Below are 16,081 nucleotides of genomic sequence, written 5' to 3'. Positions count from 1 at the left end.
CCGGGGTAAATAAAGTATATATTCGATGCAATCTGGTCATTATTCTTCAAAATATTCTCATAATTTCACATTTTTACAGTGACGGACCTTTATTCTGAAGGAAACCTTGTTCAATTTCCGTTTTGTTGCTGCTAATTCCTCCTCAGATTCGCGCCAGACATTTTTTTCCGTATAATAAATGCCGCCAAGTGTTTCATATTCAACCCATTTCAGATTTAGATCAATTTGGATTAATCGATTTGTATCCATTAAAAAAAATATTTATTATATTTTTTTTATTTCAACGTGCTACCGGAAGTCACTTCGTAATTCCGCGCGACTTGACGGCAGAGCCCCAAAAAAGTGACGTTGCAGGATAAACAAACGGAGGAGAGGCAGCTCGGACGGAGGCGGAGAGGCTGCCTGTCTCCTGACATTTTGTTAAAAAAAAAAGAAGAAGAAAAAGTATTTTGGAGAATGCAGTCTTCCAAGAGGAGCGAGAGTGACTGGCAGGGGCTCGTCGGCGAGGTGAGTGAGTGGCGAAGCCCGCGAACAGCTGTTGCAGAGACGGACTGATCCTCACAGCGGCTCCGTCGTCCATATGGACCGAGCCTCGGTGGTTTGATAGACCGAGGAGCTGGTTAACGCCACTCAGAAAACTCTGACTTCTCCTCGCTAGCTAATTAGGCTAAAGTGTAATTGAGGGGATAGCTAGCATGCTATTCTGTCAGGCCGACAGCATCTCCGAGTGTGTGGGGTTAGAAATGCTGTGACTCTCCTGCCCACCTCCCTACCGTGTGTGTGTGTGTGTGTGTGTGTGTGTGTGTGTGTGTGTGTGTGTGTGTGTGTGTGTGTGTGTTGTATAGACCAGATATAACACACCTGTGGGTTACTTCCTAGCATTACTAGCATACATTCATTCAAACCTACTGATTGCGATTCTACCTACGTGTGTATTTCAGATGTTAAGGCCCTTTAATGCAGTGACACACAACTACAAGTCAGTAGTGGGAGTAAGTCATTTCAATAAATAGGGTAAAATTCAAGGAGTAAATGAGATAAAGCTGCATATATTCAGGTACTGGTGGTGAAAATAAAGTCAAGATCTCGCCCTGAGTTTTGGAGAACCATAACAGGCATTTTTCACAACTTTCTGATCTCCATTGAGAATCTATCAATCAATTAGTTTCAGCTTTACATGAGGGATTTTCTTGGCTGAGCCACAAACTATACTGCACGTTTCACTGCACACTAACACTGCTCATTCAGCTCCATGGTAGCAGGTGCTTTTCAATTTGGTTATGAGCTGGTCTGACCGCTATCAGGGTTTACTCTGTTCCCTCTGCCGCGTCTTATCTACACTTTAAACACTTGGCTCCAGTGTGTGTTTTCCACCTGTGGGTCAGGGTTGGTATCATTTGCATAGCTGACCATTTTCACCCCAGGAGAGGGCTTGTAGGGAATTCTAAAACCAAGAACAAGTGGATTGTACAGTAGGTGTTGTGATAATACACAGAGCTGATGCAGATTACCTGTAACTGTATCCACAGTAATAAATCTCATCGTACCACTTGCTCACTGTCCTGTCCTTGTGTGCGCTGCTTGTCGTAGTTCCTGGTGTGCAAGCGGAAGCTGGAGAGTAAGAAAGAGGCCCTGCTCATTCTGTCCAAGGAGCTGGATACCTGTCAGCAGGAAAGAGACCAGTACAAGCTGATGGCCAACCAGCTGAGGGAGCGCCACCAGGGACTTAAGAAAAAGTACAGGGAACTCATTGTGAGTGGGTCAAACCTTCAAGGTGACGCTCATTTGTCCATGTGCACAGTAGTCAGTCAGTGAATTTGGAATATTTAACAGTATGCATAATGTAATATTTAATAACTGTTTTAAGTGACAAGGAATATTTTAATTATGTAAGTCTTTTCATATTTTAGGATGGTGACCCTTCTTTGCCACCAGAAAAACGCAATCAAGTAAGTTGTTGACTGACTTGGCAGCAGCCTCTTAATAATAAATAAATACAGATCCCATGCTCACTCAGTGACACTGAATAGTACAGCTCTTTCATGAGCTCTGTGTGCAGCTTGCTGATCTCTTCTATGACAAGACATGCCGCCCCTCCTTGATAAGTCTGGTTAGGATAGATGTTGGGGTCGGTGCCTCTCATAGGAGTCCTGTGGGACTCTGATTGGTGGTGCTTTCAAGGACGCTGGGACAATCAGAATTGAAGACTTGGCTGCTGAACTGCATCATAAAAGGGGATGTTGGGTTTTAGAGGACAAACAACAAGCTAACGTCAGTGCTGTGAGAGGCATAATGCTGACATGGTAACTACATTGCTTTTTTATATACAGTAAGTAATGAGATTCTTGTAAATTGGTTACTAAAAAAGGTAGAAAGACAATTGTCTGTGAGATGTAGGTGAGAAATCGGCCATCATTTCTTACTTTGAGTAAGAAGATCCCTATAGAATAACCCTAATACTCTCAAAGTTCATTTGTTTTGAACTTCATTCATTCAACATCTACAGTTGTTCTCCAAAAGCATATGTAATCCAGTAGCCTCTAAAGAAGGGAAATCAACCATTACTAAGAAATAATGAAGTCCTTTACTTTGTTTTCTGTTCCTGAAAATCTGTAGATGATATACAGTCCACTCAAAAACTGTTAATATGAACAGTGTCACGTGGGTTTCTGTATGTTATCAGTTGTTCCTGTCTGTGTCTCTTTAACCTAAAGAAGAAACGAGCTGCATCCTAATTGAATTGGTTTTTATTGGTGGTGTATCATCCCCTTACTCCATAATGGATCAGGTGTTCTGTGGCAGTTTTTGACCCTGTTGTTTTTCTTTTCCTCTCTCCCTCCCTTCACTCGCTCCTCTCGTCTGCCTCCTCCTCCTCAGGTGAACCTGGCTCAGCTGTTGAGAGACTCGAGAGAACGAGCGAAACAGCTCTCTGAGGAGGTGAAGGAGCTGACTCAGAGGCTGGCGGAGGCCCAGGGGGACAACAAGGTGAGTTTACCAGCAGCACTCACGCAAACGTACACGCAGTTTAACATGACCCCTCGCTCAGTCCAGTACCTGAGTGGGCGTGTTTGAGAGAAGTTGACATGTTTTTTCCACAGCTCCTGAGGATGACCATCACTCGACAGAGGCTGGGGGATGAGGAGGTGGGGGCGCGTCATTTCCCTGCCCATGAGCGTGAGGATCTAGTTCGCCAGCTAGAGAGAGCAGGGCTACAGGTTAATATGTTTCCTTTTCTCCACAAAAACATCATTGAAAACAAACACACACACAAAAAAAAAAAAAAATCCCAGGTGAATTCTCATTGGTCTCAGCCTGTCACAAACAGTGCAAACAAAGACAAAAGGCTATTTCTAAACTTTTCACGGTCAAAGGTACCAATTTTGGAACTAGAAAACTTTACCTATCAGGAGGCCAAGGCAGAGAAAGAGAGGCATTTTTTTTGCAATGTTAGGTGACGTTAAAAGCAAAGATATATGGCTGGATTGCTGACTAGACTAAAAGGAGCAAGAAAGAGAGGCACAGTGCTTGTGCCACAAGATATTCAAACAAAACAAAAGATTTGTGTTCTTCAGCAGAGAGCAATAAGTGAGTTTCAGTCTCCTTTTGCTTGTCTCATTTCCATCTATTCATTACATACATTCAAACGTTTAAGTTATGCCACAGTAAATACAAAGAAGAACGTGTTGACTGTAGTGTTGTGGTGTTATTGAACTGCTCTTTACGGTTCATCAGATACAGTGGAAGGTCAAACAAGAATCAGTAAAAGAAACTTTAAATCCTTGGGGATCATGATACAGAGATTCCGTCAGATCTTTTAACAAAAATAGCCTTAGTAGTTCATAATACAGCTCATTCACATTTTGCATTGTGCATTAGGCCTCACTTGTCTTTGGCTGGAAATATTTTCTACCCCCCCTACTCTCTCCCCCCGCATGTACACACAGAGTGTAGTAAATACTGCCATAACAAGGCTTGCAATGTTCACTCTTTTTTGCGGTGGTGCTGTTGTATTGGACTTTGTTATTTTGATTAGACAATACTTCCCCCTCCTTTAAACCTGCTGTTGAGGTGTTCTTAAACAAGGCACTTAACTTGTATCTGCTCTGGTGGAGCCACTCTCTCAGCTGAAGTTGCTGAATGCTGAAAACAACATACGCACTCTCAGCAAACTCCACTTTAGTCAACAAAGCTTTAAAACGTCTCTGTCACTTAAACCTTTCAGTAGGGTCTCTTATGAACATTTTTTTTTGCCTGGTCACCTTTTTCTAGATGGAGGACATGGAGCACAACATGAAGGCTCTGACAGACGAGCTGCAGGACGTGAAGGCGGAGCGCAGCGTGTTCAGGGAGAAAGCCTACCGGCTCAACGTGGAGCTCAACCACATCTTGGGCAATCACGAGGCACGCATCATCGACGTGGATGCCCTCTGCATGGAGAACAGGTACCATAGACCATAGTAGATGTCACCCAATGGCTTGTGGTCCGCCTTTTTTGTTTTTTTTAGAGCCAGAGGTGACTTTGATTCCAAGAAGACCACTTCTGATTGGTTAGTCAGAGGGTTGTCTCGTCCTAAAGCATACCCTGCTTATACCCTGTCTATTTTACTCTAAATGGGACCATAATTTACGAAATGAACACCGAGCGAATGAGCGTTGAAGAAGACATGAAACTGCTGACTGAGACCATAAACTCATTAGGAAAATGTTTACTGAGGTAATAAATCAAGTGAGAAGTGGGCTCAGTTTCTCATAGGCTTCCATACAGTCAGACTTCACTGTGGAGCCAGCAGAGTCGCTCCTGTTGGCTATTGGAAAGAATTCAGGTTTAAGGCACTTGCACACTGCTTCACTTATCCAACCCAAGAGCTACACACACGCCACAAACACATCTTTGTTGATAAATCATACTGCTGGAGGAATGCACCCAAACAAAATAGCTGGTGAATGCAGAAACGTAAAATATAAGAATGAAAAAACGTAATCATGTGTTAAAATGACAAAGAAATTTTACAGCCTCTTTATTTTGATTGTGTCTGAATTTCTTGACATATATTTTTGTTTCTATAGTCTGTAGTTTACTTTTACTCCTCCAGGTTTGTCACTGCAAATGATTAATACAACAGTGTGTCAGCATCTCATCACCTCTTCTCCACTAAATTTCACACCAAATACCAACAAAAAGTAGCTAAAAAAGAGTCTTGCATGTGTTATTTATGTAGCAATGTCAGAGCTAAGATGACATTTTCTGAGACGTTTTTTTCCTATATTTACTTTGCCACCTCTTATGAGTTTTACAGTCACCTATATACATATACACCTATATAGATATATACAGAGCTTATTCTGAACGTATTTCAATGTTTTTTTCAGTTTCATATTAGATATATTCATGACTCCCAGAGCTTCGGCATAAAACTACTATTGCATTCTATGTTTTGTATGCAATCCATGTCTTGTATGTGCTTTGACTCCTCCTCCTCCTCTGACGATGATCATTGTTACTGCAGGTATTTGCATGAGCGTTTCAGCCAACTACAAGAGGAGGTGAACCTGCTGAAATCTAACATCATGAAATACAAGGTACAGGTGGAATGCCCTTGTTCAAATGCGGAGCTGACTTTGAGGCTTACGAATCCTGACAAAGTTCATTTGATTCACAGCGTTGATGGGATGTGGCAGGGCGAGCTTTATTCTCTTGTTTTTCCCTCCCCACAGACAGCTCTGGAGAGGAGGAAAAACTCCAGCACATATGGGAAATCAAACAACAGCCCTCTCACCGGAGTCCTCTCAGCCAAACAAGGTGAAGAACACAAACTGATCAGCTCGCCCAGAATTCTCTTCATACTCCGACATAGATAGATACCAGAGCAGCTGATCTGCAAAGTGTTGCCCATCACTTCTGTTTTATAGTGTGTAGAGTAGTTTCTCAGATAAACTCTGCAGCTGATTCTTTCTTATAACAAATCACTGTCTTTCTTTGTTTCTAGCAGTGCTTCATTGCATTATTTAGTAACTCCTGTTTTTGCCCATCCCTCAAGCCACCACCCGGACACCAGCTGGGTTACTAATTGTATTCAGAGTGGTAGAGAGCACCACTGGCAGGGAAATGAGCCTGCCACGATGACTGACAGTTGCTGGCAGAAGCAGCACAGTGGGCTCCGGAGTTAAAGTTAGGAGAGTGTCACCTAGTAGACAGCTGTTTCTATCTCTCCATCTCTGTCTCGCTCTTGTCATGCTGTTTCCCCGTCTCTTGTTTTATCACCCTGCTCTCTCGTTGATCTATTATTTAAGTTTTGTAAAAGTTTTATCCGAGTGCTATTGGCAGATTATTGGTTAGTGTCCAACATATCCTCAGTGTACGAGGCCACGTTTTTGTCGAAAACGTGTTTTCAAATAAAAATAGCTTTTGTCCCCATTTTTATTCTCTGACTTTAACTCTATTTTTCTTCTCTCTGATCTGTCCTCTTTAGTCCAGGAGATGCTCCTGGAGGAGCAGGGCTGCAGCCTGCCAGCCACGCCTCAGTCCATCTCCGACCTCAAGTCCCTGGCCACGGCCCTGCTGGAGACCATCCATGAGAAGAACCTGGTCATCCAGCACCAGAGGCACACCAACAGGTACTGCACAAGGCTCTGTTTCTTACAAGTCATCTGTTAACTTCATCCACCTGACACGCTTCTAATGTTTGCCTACCTGTTCTGAGGATCCTCCTCCACCTCCAAGACAAACACCGAACAAGAATACACACACACACACACACACACACACACACACACACACACACACACACACACACACACACACACACACACACACACACACACACACACACACACACACACACACACAACAGCACTCTTCATCATGTCACCTGACCCATTGTACTTGGTGTGCAGGATCCTCGGGAACAGAGTCGCAGATTTGGAAAGGAAGCTGAAGACCTTGGAGGTTTCAGGACTGTGGAGTCTTCCAGGTGGGTCTCAAGAACAAGTCTTAACCAAAAAAAGCAAACAAAACATTTAAGACTCACCACATTTTGGTCTCATTATGAAGTCCTCCTTAAGTCAATGTAACATCAAACACAATCCAGCCATTCAACTCAACTTCACTTGACTGTGCTTTAGGCTTTATCATGTGAAAACAAACAACTGGTCATACACTCCACTATATATAACCGCTACATATGGATATTGGTTGATTTGTGTATAAAATAGTCATGTTTGTGTCTTAGTTATCCAGTTAGCACATAATGATTTTTAAGAATAATGAAATATATCGTAGTGGGTAAAATTATCGCTGCTATTTGTGGTTTACATTACAAACAAATGGCGGAGTACGGCATCCGTCTAAGCCTCTGTAGGTATCAGTGTTTCTGCACATGCATTGGCCTGGTTGGCGAGTAACACAAACAAAACGTGTGACCATACCACACCATGAGCAAACATGACCGTGTGACTATGGGTGTGTGTGGGGAATAAAAACTGCAGTTAACTCATGGCAAACCATGCTATTTCTATCCTTTTGCAATTAATGATTTGCTATTGAAATTGAGAGAAGAACATTCCCAACATGTCTCTCATATGTTGCTCTCAAATCCCTTGTTTTATCAAATATGTCTTTATGAATACAAAAAAATAACCCAGGGATCTTTTTGCTAAATGCTCCAGCCAACAAACATGGTTTAAATTGAGTTCCATATTTTTATTTAAAGACATTAATGAGGTTTTATGTTTATAACGGTGTGTCTTTCTCTCTCTCTGGCTGCGTCTCAGGCTTGACCTACCGCGTATCCGTGGGAATTGGGAGTATGTATTCCTTCTGCCCCACTTAGCCCATCCATGCCCTCCACTATGTCATGCCAGGACAAATCTGGGCAGACGCCCAGAAAGCGTGTCACCTCATGCCCACCATTTACAAAGTGTCAACTCCATTGACCACCCGCTCATGTGTCTGTTCATGATACCATTGACTGAAGTCGGCTGCCTGAATATCACACACTGATGCTTTCGGTCCAGTGAATTTGTTTTTAGATTTTACACCAAGGGGGACAAAGCTGCTCTTTGAATGTCAGGGTTGGGCATGCTTTAAGGGCAGGAGAGACCTTTTTAAGGCAGCACACTACTGTGTTCTGGGTTCATTTTAAAATGTGTTCAGATTCTCACTGGCAAGAATTTGAATCATAAATCATGAGATCAAGATGCAAGATTGCGGACTGTGTAGTCAGAAAAAAAGAGAATTTGAATTGGATAGCAGGATGAATATTATTTTTCTCTGAATTTAGAGTCAAACCATTTGAATGTTTTTTAAGATATAATAGGAAGAGTAAAAATGAATCATAGAATATGCTCTCAAAGCTGCCAATATTATTTTTTTTAATTCTTAATTGTGTGAGACGGTAGAGAAATGCTCTTTAAATTTGAGGAGACCCAATTAGACCCGACTACTATTTGAAAACAAAGTTACATATACAACACGATTTTTTTTATTTGCACGTATATCCCTACATTAGTGTATAAGCAGTAAACCTTTGACTACTTTGACATGTACTGTATCCATAGCAGCTGTTACTTTTTGCTAAGATGGCTGTGAACTGTTCCCCTCTTTCAAACAAACCTCATCCTCAGAACAGCAAAGTCAAACAATTATATAAAATTGGACAATGTCAACTGTATCAAAAATCGTATCCCAACCTACATCTGCCGTCAGAAAAGAATTTCCAAATGCAACCGTGACAGTCCGCCAAGAAAATACTTCCCCCGCTTTTCCCACTGGAGGGAGATGTTGTGCCGTGTATGAGCCTGACTGAGAGGTGGAGGGGCTGCGGCTGAATGGAGGTGCCCTGTCATGAGACCGTCATTCTCACCGCTATAAAACTGACAAGCATCCATTACTGAAAATGATTGCCCACATTACAAACACATTTAGGGGAATGTGCCGTTATTAGGGAATTTGTAGGCAAGGGCCCAGAGTGCCTGACGACCACGCTGTCCACCACAGTTAGGAAGACAGAAATATAGAGAGAGATGTGAGCGTCTGTGGCCTTGATGTGATGTGAAGTTGGGCTGATGGATATTAAAGGCAAACAGGATAGGATGGAGGGCCTTGGCTGCCTACCTGGAGCCTGGAGAACACTAGAGGTGACTACGTTGTCTCTAGATGAGGTAGAGCCAAAAACAATAACAATGACATCGATGCAGTGAGTCAGATAAAGTTGTGATTGATAGATCCCAGTCCATCAGTCCACCCCACCCCCTACGCTGAATGAGTTCAACCTGACATGTAACACAGCAAGTGAAAGCCTTTAAAAGTGCATCAGCTATTGAAAAGACAGAGGTGGATACAGAATATACTCATGTTGCTCTGTTTCTAGTCCAGTGACAGGCTTAAGAAGAAGCCGTTTCCTTGTCGCCCTAAAGCTAGACAGCACTGCATCCCAGTGTATGGTTTAGCGATGTGACTGTTTGACAGACATCTCTTCTTTTGGTGATATACAGTATATGATGTGGTATTTGGAAATATCATATAATGCAGAGGAGCCTGTTATATTTGCAGCATGGGTGCATTGGCTTATGTAGGATGTTTTATGTGTGTGAGAGAAAAGGGAAGATGGATGGATGGACAGGCAGCTGACAGTCAGGTTTAAAGGAAGTCAGTGGTGCCTCCTGCGTCCTCCTCGGTGCTGCCTGGCTCCTGGAGACACATTGCAGTGCTCATGCGGGGCTTTGCTCTTCATACCAGTAACCAACACCACCTTATTATTGGCTTTAAAAGGCAGTCAGCAGAACAGAACAGGCCCCTCTCTGAAAACTTAAAGACTCCTCTTGGATTCAGTATCAGAGTCTTAAAGCTACAGGCCAGCTATCTGAGTTTAAAGAAAAATATATTTGAAGAACTGAGACTCTTTTGTGTTTTGACCGCTGCAGTATCATACTACAACATTACAAAGAGACTTATTTTCCTCACAAAATAGCTGGTTAATACATTATGCATTAATGCCATGTAACATGACATGCCAAGATTTTTTTTTTTTAATTAATCAGATATGGCAAAAATAACCATTCCCTTCTAGTCATTTTATCTTTTAACGGTTTGTACTTGGAATTTTTAATAGAGTTTATTGCGACTGATTTAACATAAATGAAAAGGTGTTCAAACCTGTTGCTGCCAGCTAAATGTTAATGTCAGCACACAAGTGTGTTCACAGTGGCAGTGCTAACACGCTGATGTTAAGCATGATTACCAGATTTACGAACTTTGTTAGCATGCTAACATTTGTTAATAAGCAGTCAACACAAAGTTAAGCTGGAGGCTGGTGGGAGGATAGTTAGTTTTGCAGATATTTGGTCAGTAGTACTGGAAAAACTGCAATTTTGACCTGAGATCACGAAAATAATTCCATTCAGTCCATTCAATAACTGTTGCGCCTTTTCAATCAAAACCATAGATGTCCGTAGCACACAGCATCTGGGGACCATGAATGTCAGTATTTCAGTCTGGACCAAAGTGGTGGAGAAGCATCAGGATCCAAACAGCCCCCACCCCACCCATTCATTCAGCCAGTGTTCCCATGTCAGTGTAAACACTGAGCATCCATAACAGTATGGACTGCATTCATAACAATATGGTCTCTGTTTTCCATTCATGATTCTCACGCATCGTGTCACGCAGTCATCCATTTTCTCATTCTTCTGTTTGTTTATGTGCCTCACACTTGAACGGTCAGAGAAACAGGCCTATTCAAGGGGTTCCTGTGAAGGCAGAGGCTGATGTGCACACTTACGGGCTTGAGCGTATGCACGAGTCTATGTGAATACAGCTTTGTGTGTGTGTTTGTGATGGCTGGTGTATATCGCACAGTCTCTCCTATGAGTAGCATATGGTGTCAGCCAGAGCAGCGTGCAGCCATCACTAATGAAGACAGATGACAGGGAACTGAAGCCACTTCCTGTGAGCGCTGCAATGCATACGTGCATGTATGTTTGAATGCTGTGTGGATGTACGCACAGCACAGCATACATGTGCTTGGATAAGCTCCATCCTGACACACCCAAACCTTGGAAAACTCTTCACACCACTTACTTTTTCTTCTCATCTGGGTGTGAAAGTAACGGGGTGTGTTTGTTCCTTGATGGTGGTCTTACAGGGACGCGAGACAATATCGCAATGAATGAAAACCTTCAACCGGAGCTTCGTCCAACACGTGCCACGTCTCAGCCAAACATACAGCCCAGAGTGCAGCCACTCAAAGGTGAGTGTGTAATTGTGTGTAACTGGCGTCTCCAGCCATTGATAAAAGCACCCACAGCTAACGGCATAAACGCTGCAATTAACCACTGCGTGCTAAACACTCCTCGCTATCTTCCATGTTTAACCCAAGTCCTTTCCCTTCCGCCTCCACTCCTCTCCGCTTCTCGTTGGTGCAAGCTGCCCAAATGCCATGGCATTTTGGAAATGTGAAGCAAATTCTCGCCTGCTGACATTCAGAAACTTCTGCAGCGTTCTCTTTGAAAGGGGATGGGGGATGCGGGGCCATAAATATGGATGCCAGTCCAAGCAATGTTGCTTTCTTCCTGCGTGTTTTTGCATGTGCATGTGTGTGTGGGAAAAGGTGGTTGGGACTTTATGTGCAGTCTTTAACCTTTTTGCCTGCACATCCACAAATATGGGTCAGTAATCCCCAAAGTGAGAGCATATTTTGGCAAAGAAGCAGAACTAAGCTGTTGCTATTGCCGAGATGCGGGGCGTCACACTTGTCTTGCGTCCCCTTGTCTGGGACACTGCTGCTATATTTAGCCTGTTGCCATGGAAGCACTTCAGTCATATAAGTAATTGAAATAACTTTCTACATTGACACAGTGGTCCAACTCCAGAAGAGGAAAGTTTTCCTTATGTTTTCTTTTCAAAGTGTGATGATTCAGAACACATACGGGTTTAACTTGGGACCCTCAGCTGCTCATGTTTCCTGTCACTCTTTTATGTGAACTGTCATGAAGGGAAAAATATAAAATTGTTTAATGAGACATCAGCTCAATTCCTCGTACATAATAATAACCCCTTTGTTACTGTCTGTCATTGTTCCGTGCTTCATATGCTGTGTTTTTGCTCATTGAAATCCATTGTGAACTCAGGCCGAAACACTGCTGCTCTGCAAGAGTTCTTTATTAGTAAGCTTTATATTGTAAAGTTAGTATTATATAGTAAAATGATTATGCGAGATATTTGCTTGTTTTAGCTTCTCAAATGTGACAAAAAGCTGCTTTCTTTGTTTGTATTTCTTTGCAAATTAGATAACGGTGGTGTTTTCATCTGTTCGTCACACAAAACAAGCAATTTGAGGACGTCAGCTTGGGCACTGGTGAATTGTGATGGGCCCTTTTCACTATTTTCTGACATTTTAGAGACTAAATGATGAATCTATTCATTGAAAGAATCGGTAGATTCATCAATATTTAAGTAGTTGTACTGGTAGATATTATTGATGCTGTTGTTGCTATTGCCAGCGGCCATCTTACTGTGTAACTCCTTCAGAGGAACAGACTAGGGCAAAAGTACTTGTTTTCTGATGTAGCTATGGCTTCAGATCAAGAGAGTAATTAAAATGACCAGTTGTCTCATCTTCCCTCCCCCAGTTGTGTCAGACGACAGAAGTTCACATGAATCATTGTGGGAATGCCACAACGCTGGCAGCGACCTTGGCACAGATGGCGTCAGCAGGGAAGACACACCTGCACTGCTCGACAGCCTGGAGCCTCTAGCGGGGGTGGAGACGAATGGGATTGACAGGCGAGGGGGAGAAATCGTGACCCTGACGGAAGATCGAGCCTCCTTAGAGCTGGAGGAGGGGAGGAGCCCCGTAGAAGAGGCGGGCCATGAGGTGGAGGGAGCTGAAGATGAAGAACTGGGCTCCACGGTGGAGGAAGGAGAGGAGGCGGCCCTGGCGCTGGGTGTCCAGCCCACTGAATCAGACCTATCATGGCTTCCAATTAAACAAGCCTGCGTTGATCGTTCAGCAGGGGATCATCAGCCCGGCGAATCCCAGGACGATGGGGCTAATAATGCCCCAGAACATATAAAAGCCTCACTGCCAATCCCAGAGAAGCAGGCCACAGGGATATCGAGTACAGGAGAGTGGGTCGATGTGCACACTGACGCCTGTCATAGTGACAACCTGGCATGATCTGACATCACTGAAAGACTTGAGAAGCTTATTTAAATCCTCGTTCCTGTCGTTCTTATTGATAATTGCATTAAATCATCCCCAGTTGCTTTCTCCCAGCTCGGCCACCGCTCTCTGGCTCCCTTTCTGAGCAGCTCGGCTTTCGTCAATAAAACAGGGAAGACTTTTTTCTGTCACTGTTGACAGACAGGCTTGTTGCTGCGCAGGAACAGACGATCCTGAAATCAGTGGAGTTGCAAACTTCATGCCCTACAGGAAAAAAATTTAGCTAGGAAAATAACAAATACGGCAGCCTCAACTCCTGCGCGTCCTTCGTTTCCCCTGCGATAAGATAATCCCAATTGTTTGCTTTCGTCTTCTTCCTAAGGGATGCCAAGAAACCGAGTGCTGCATTTTGTTGTTACTCTCACAGGGAGTCCAAAATTGGCTCACTAAAACTTGTAGTGAATGTGTTGTACATACATGTAAATGAACAATATTAATATTTGAGATTCTATTGATGTCTATTCATCTATACGGGGTGAATCTTACTAATCAGTCAGTTTTTATTTTCCCTCATTTAGAAGTTGATATTCAGATGAGAATACATGTGCCTTATATGTGGAAGAATGTGCTGATATTTATAAATATAAATACATAAACCTAAAGTATGGCCTGTCTTGAAGTCTTGAGGTCACAAACACAAAAACACAAAAAATGTGATTTGTCCAGTGCTGTTGTCTAGTGACATATAAAGGCTTTGATCGATATTTGTCACAGCTCAAGCCAGAAACCACACAAGCAGGGTCATCTGATCAAAACTCCCACTCCGACACAGAGGCTGACTTTGTGAATTTGGTGTGATATTTGTTTGAGCTCTCACACGCAAATGAGGTCTGTTTGATAGTAATTCTCTGAACCAGGAAATGAGCCCATATAGCGCAGAAAATCGCTCTGACTAATTTGTAAGTGTTGGTCTCTCATTAATTCTAAATGCAGCAGCCTCGGTCTTTTGCTTGTTTTACAGATTAGAGCAGTTTAACTTGATTCTCCTCTTTCCAGCCTTGGGAGAGAATTGTTCCGACACATCTACACTGAGCTGTCTAAAATCATAGAAGTATTCAAATTCTATTTTTAGTCAGAGTAAGATATCAATTTTGGAAAGATATACGTTTTGGGTGTCTATTTGCAGGCTTTTTTATTTTATTTTCCACTGTTTGGGGTTTTGTTCATGTCCAAAGAAGGGTGTTTTTCAGCTTACATAAATATAAGTATGATTGTATAACTTAAAAAACAAAGTTATAGACAGCAGAAGTTTTCCTGCACTGTAAAATGGATGCACAGACACACCCGTTTTGTCTCGCAGCCAAAGTCCAGAGCCCTCTGTGTATTGAGAATCAGTGGTGAGGCCCGCTCTTCCTGTATGCAGGTGACAGCTGGCCTCTCCAGGCAAACGCAGCGTCAAAGCCAGAATCCATGAACTGCTTATTCTGCAGAAGGCCACTTGCTATTTTTAATCTCTGACACAAAATAGAGGCGAGGAGAGGGAAAGAATGCGAGCTAGCGAGCTATGGTGTGTACCCAGTGTTGGCCCTGTGCCGGGCAGCTGATTTGGCACACTGCAGCGAGCCTCTTTTCCAAGGAGTTAACTTCATAAACCAGATGGAATGCGAACTAATGAAAGTGCGAGATGATACCAGCTTGCTATTGGGTTCCTCATAAAGTTGTTGACCAATTTTATATTTCTGAATGTGTATGAATGCCTCAAAAGAATGAGTGAGCTTTGTATATCTGTTAGACATCTGATTCTGGTTGGGGGTGGGGTGGGTTAGACATGTGACATATGATGCTGCTATATGTTATCTACCTTGAATTCCTTAACCAATGGCCATCACTTTTGTCAATCAGCCAACATATCACGGCTGGATTCCTTAAACTCTCTAATACTGAGGTCATTATTGGCCTCAGCAACATGATGAATATAATCTCCATCAAATGTGTTGCCAGTTGTCTTAGATTAGGCCTTTTAAGAACATCAACCACTTGAAACGACCTCATAAAGCCACACAAACGACCAGAATCATTGCTCAATAAATAGAGATTTATTTATTTTTTTTACTTGCTAAAGATTCATCTGAGACGTTGCCCCTGTGTCCGTTACCTGTCAGGACTTCATTGGCCAGTATTTGTTCCTGTCACACAGCTGAAAGATTCAGACTGCGCCCCCCTCCCACCCCCCAGACCCGAGAGAGAAAAAGAGGATTGCTGAGAACTGTTGTAGCCAATCATCGCCACTACAGATAAAGTGAGGCTGCGGTACAAGCTACTAGCCCACGCCAAGACGAATCTTCGCCTCTTATCTGTGACAGCGACATCCCCCTCTAGAGGGCAAGTAAAAAAACGTGCATTGTGAAGTGCTTTGATTGGCCGTGTGCTGCCTAAATCACTCAGGTGTGTGTTTGCCTCCCTGCGTTTGTGCTTGAAAGGGAGATCAAGGGAGGAATCATTTGTATGTGTGCATGCCTGTCCTGTGATTTTTGTAGCTTTGTACTTGGCTGCTTCCCTTTCATGTTTTAGATGTAGAGATGGGTTGTACCATATCATATAGACCACTAATCTTATCACAGTATCGGCTCGCTTTGTTCTGATCCCGAGCCCCCCCACTTATCCTACCCTGCAGCCCGGATAGTGTGAGAGAGCAGCCAGGTCACAGCGATGCTCACCAGCTCTAATAAGTGTGACCAGGGAGGGTTTGACACCCCATCATCTCTGGGTCCTCCAAAGGTTTGAGGGATGGGGGTGGACAGGGGCATGTGGAGCCAGCAGTTTCCAGGCCAACCACTCAGCAGGGTTAATTACTATACCAACCAGATGCCACTTCCAGTGATGGTCGTTGGCCTTACGATCCATGCTTCATTCGCTCACCT

At 43.2% G+C, this 16,081-nt stretch overlaps 1 protein-coding gene across 1 annotated transcript; it reads left to right on the top strand.

Annotated features, from left to right (window-relative positions):
- Positions 1 to 373: 373 nt before the first annotated feature.
- ccdc149a (coiled-coil domain containing 149a) lies at positions 374 to 13,763 on the top strand. The gene is made up of 12 exons (XM_070854390.1): positions 374 to 507; positions 1,591 to 1,752; positions 1,911 to 1,949; positions 2,878 to 2,985; positions 3,099 to 3,215; positions 4,270 to 4,442; positions 5,508 to 5,580; positions 5,716 to 5,800; positions 6,471 to 6,615; positions 6,895 to 6,971; positions 11,142 to 11,246; positions 12,628 to 13,763. Exons 1-12 carry the CDS (start codon positions 457 to 459, stop codon positions 13,173 to 13,175), a joined length of 1,683 nt encoding a protein of 560 aa, XP_070710491.1. The 5' UTR covers positions 374 to 456; the 3' UTR covers positions 13,176 to 13,763.
- The last annotated feature ends 2,318 nt before the right edge of the window (positions 13,764 to 16,081 follow it).

Source organism: Pempheris klunzingeri, chromosome 23 (genome assembly GCF_042242105.1).
Source record: "Pempheris klunzingeri isolate RE-2024b chromosome 23, fPemKlu1.hap1, whole genome shotgun sequence".
NCBI lineage: Eukaryota > Metazoa > Chordata > Actinopteri > Acropomatiformes > Pempheridae > Pempheris > Pempheris klunzingeri.
The sequence above is the reverse complement of the archived record's forward strand: the minus strand, read 5'-3'. Positions and strand labels throughout refer to the sequence as shown.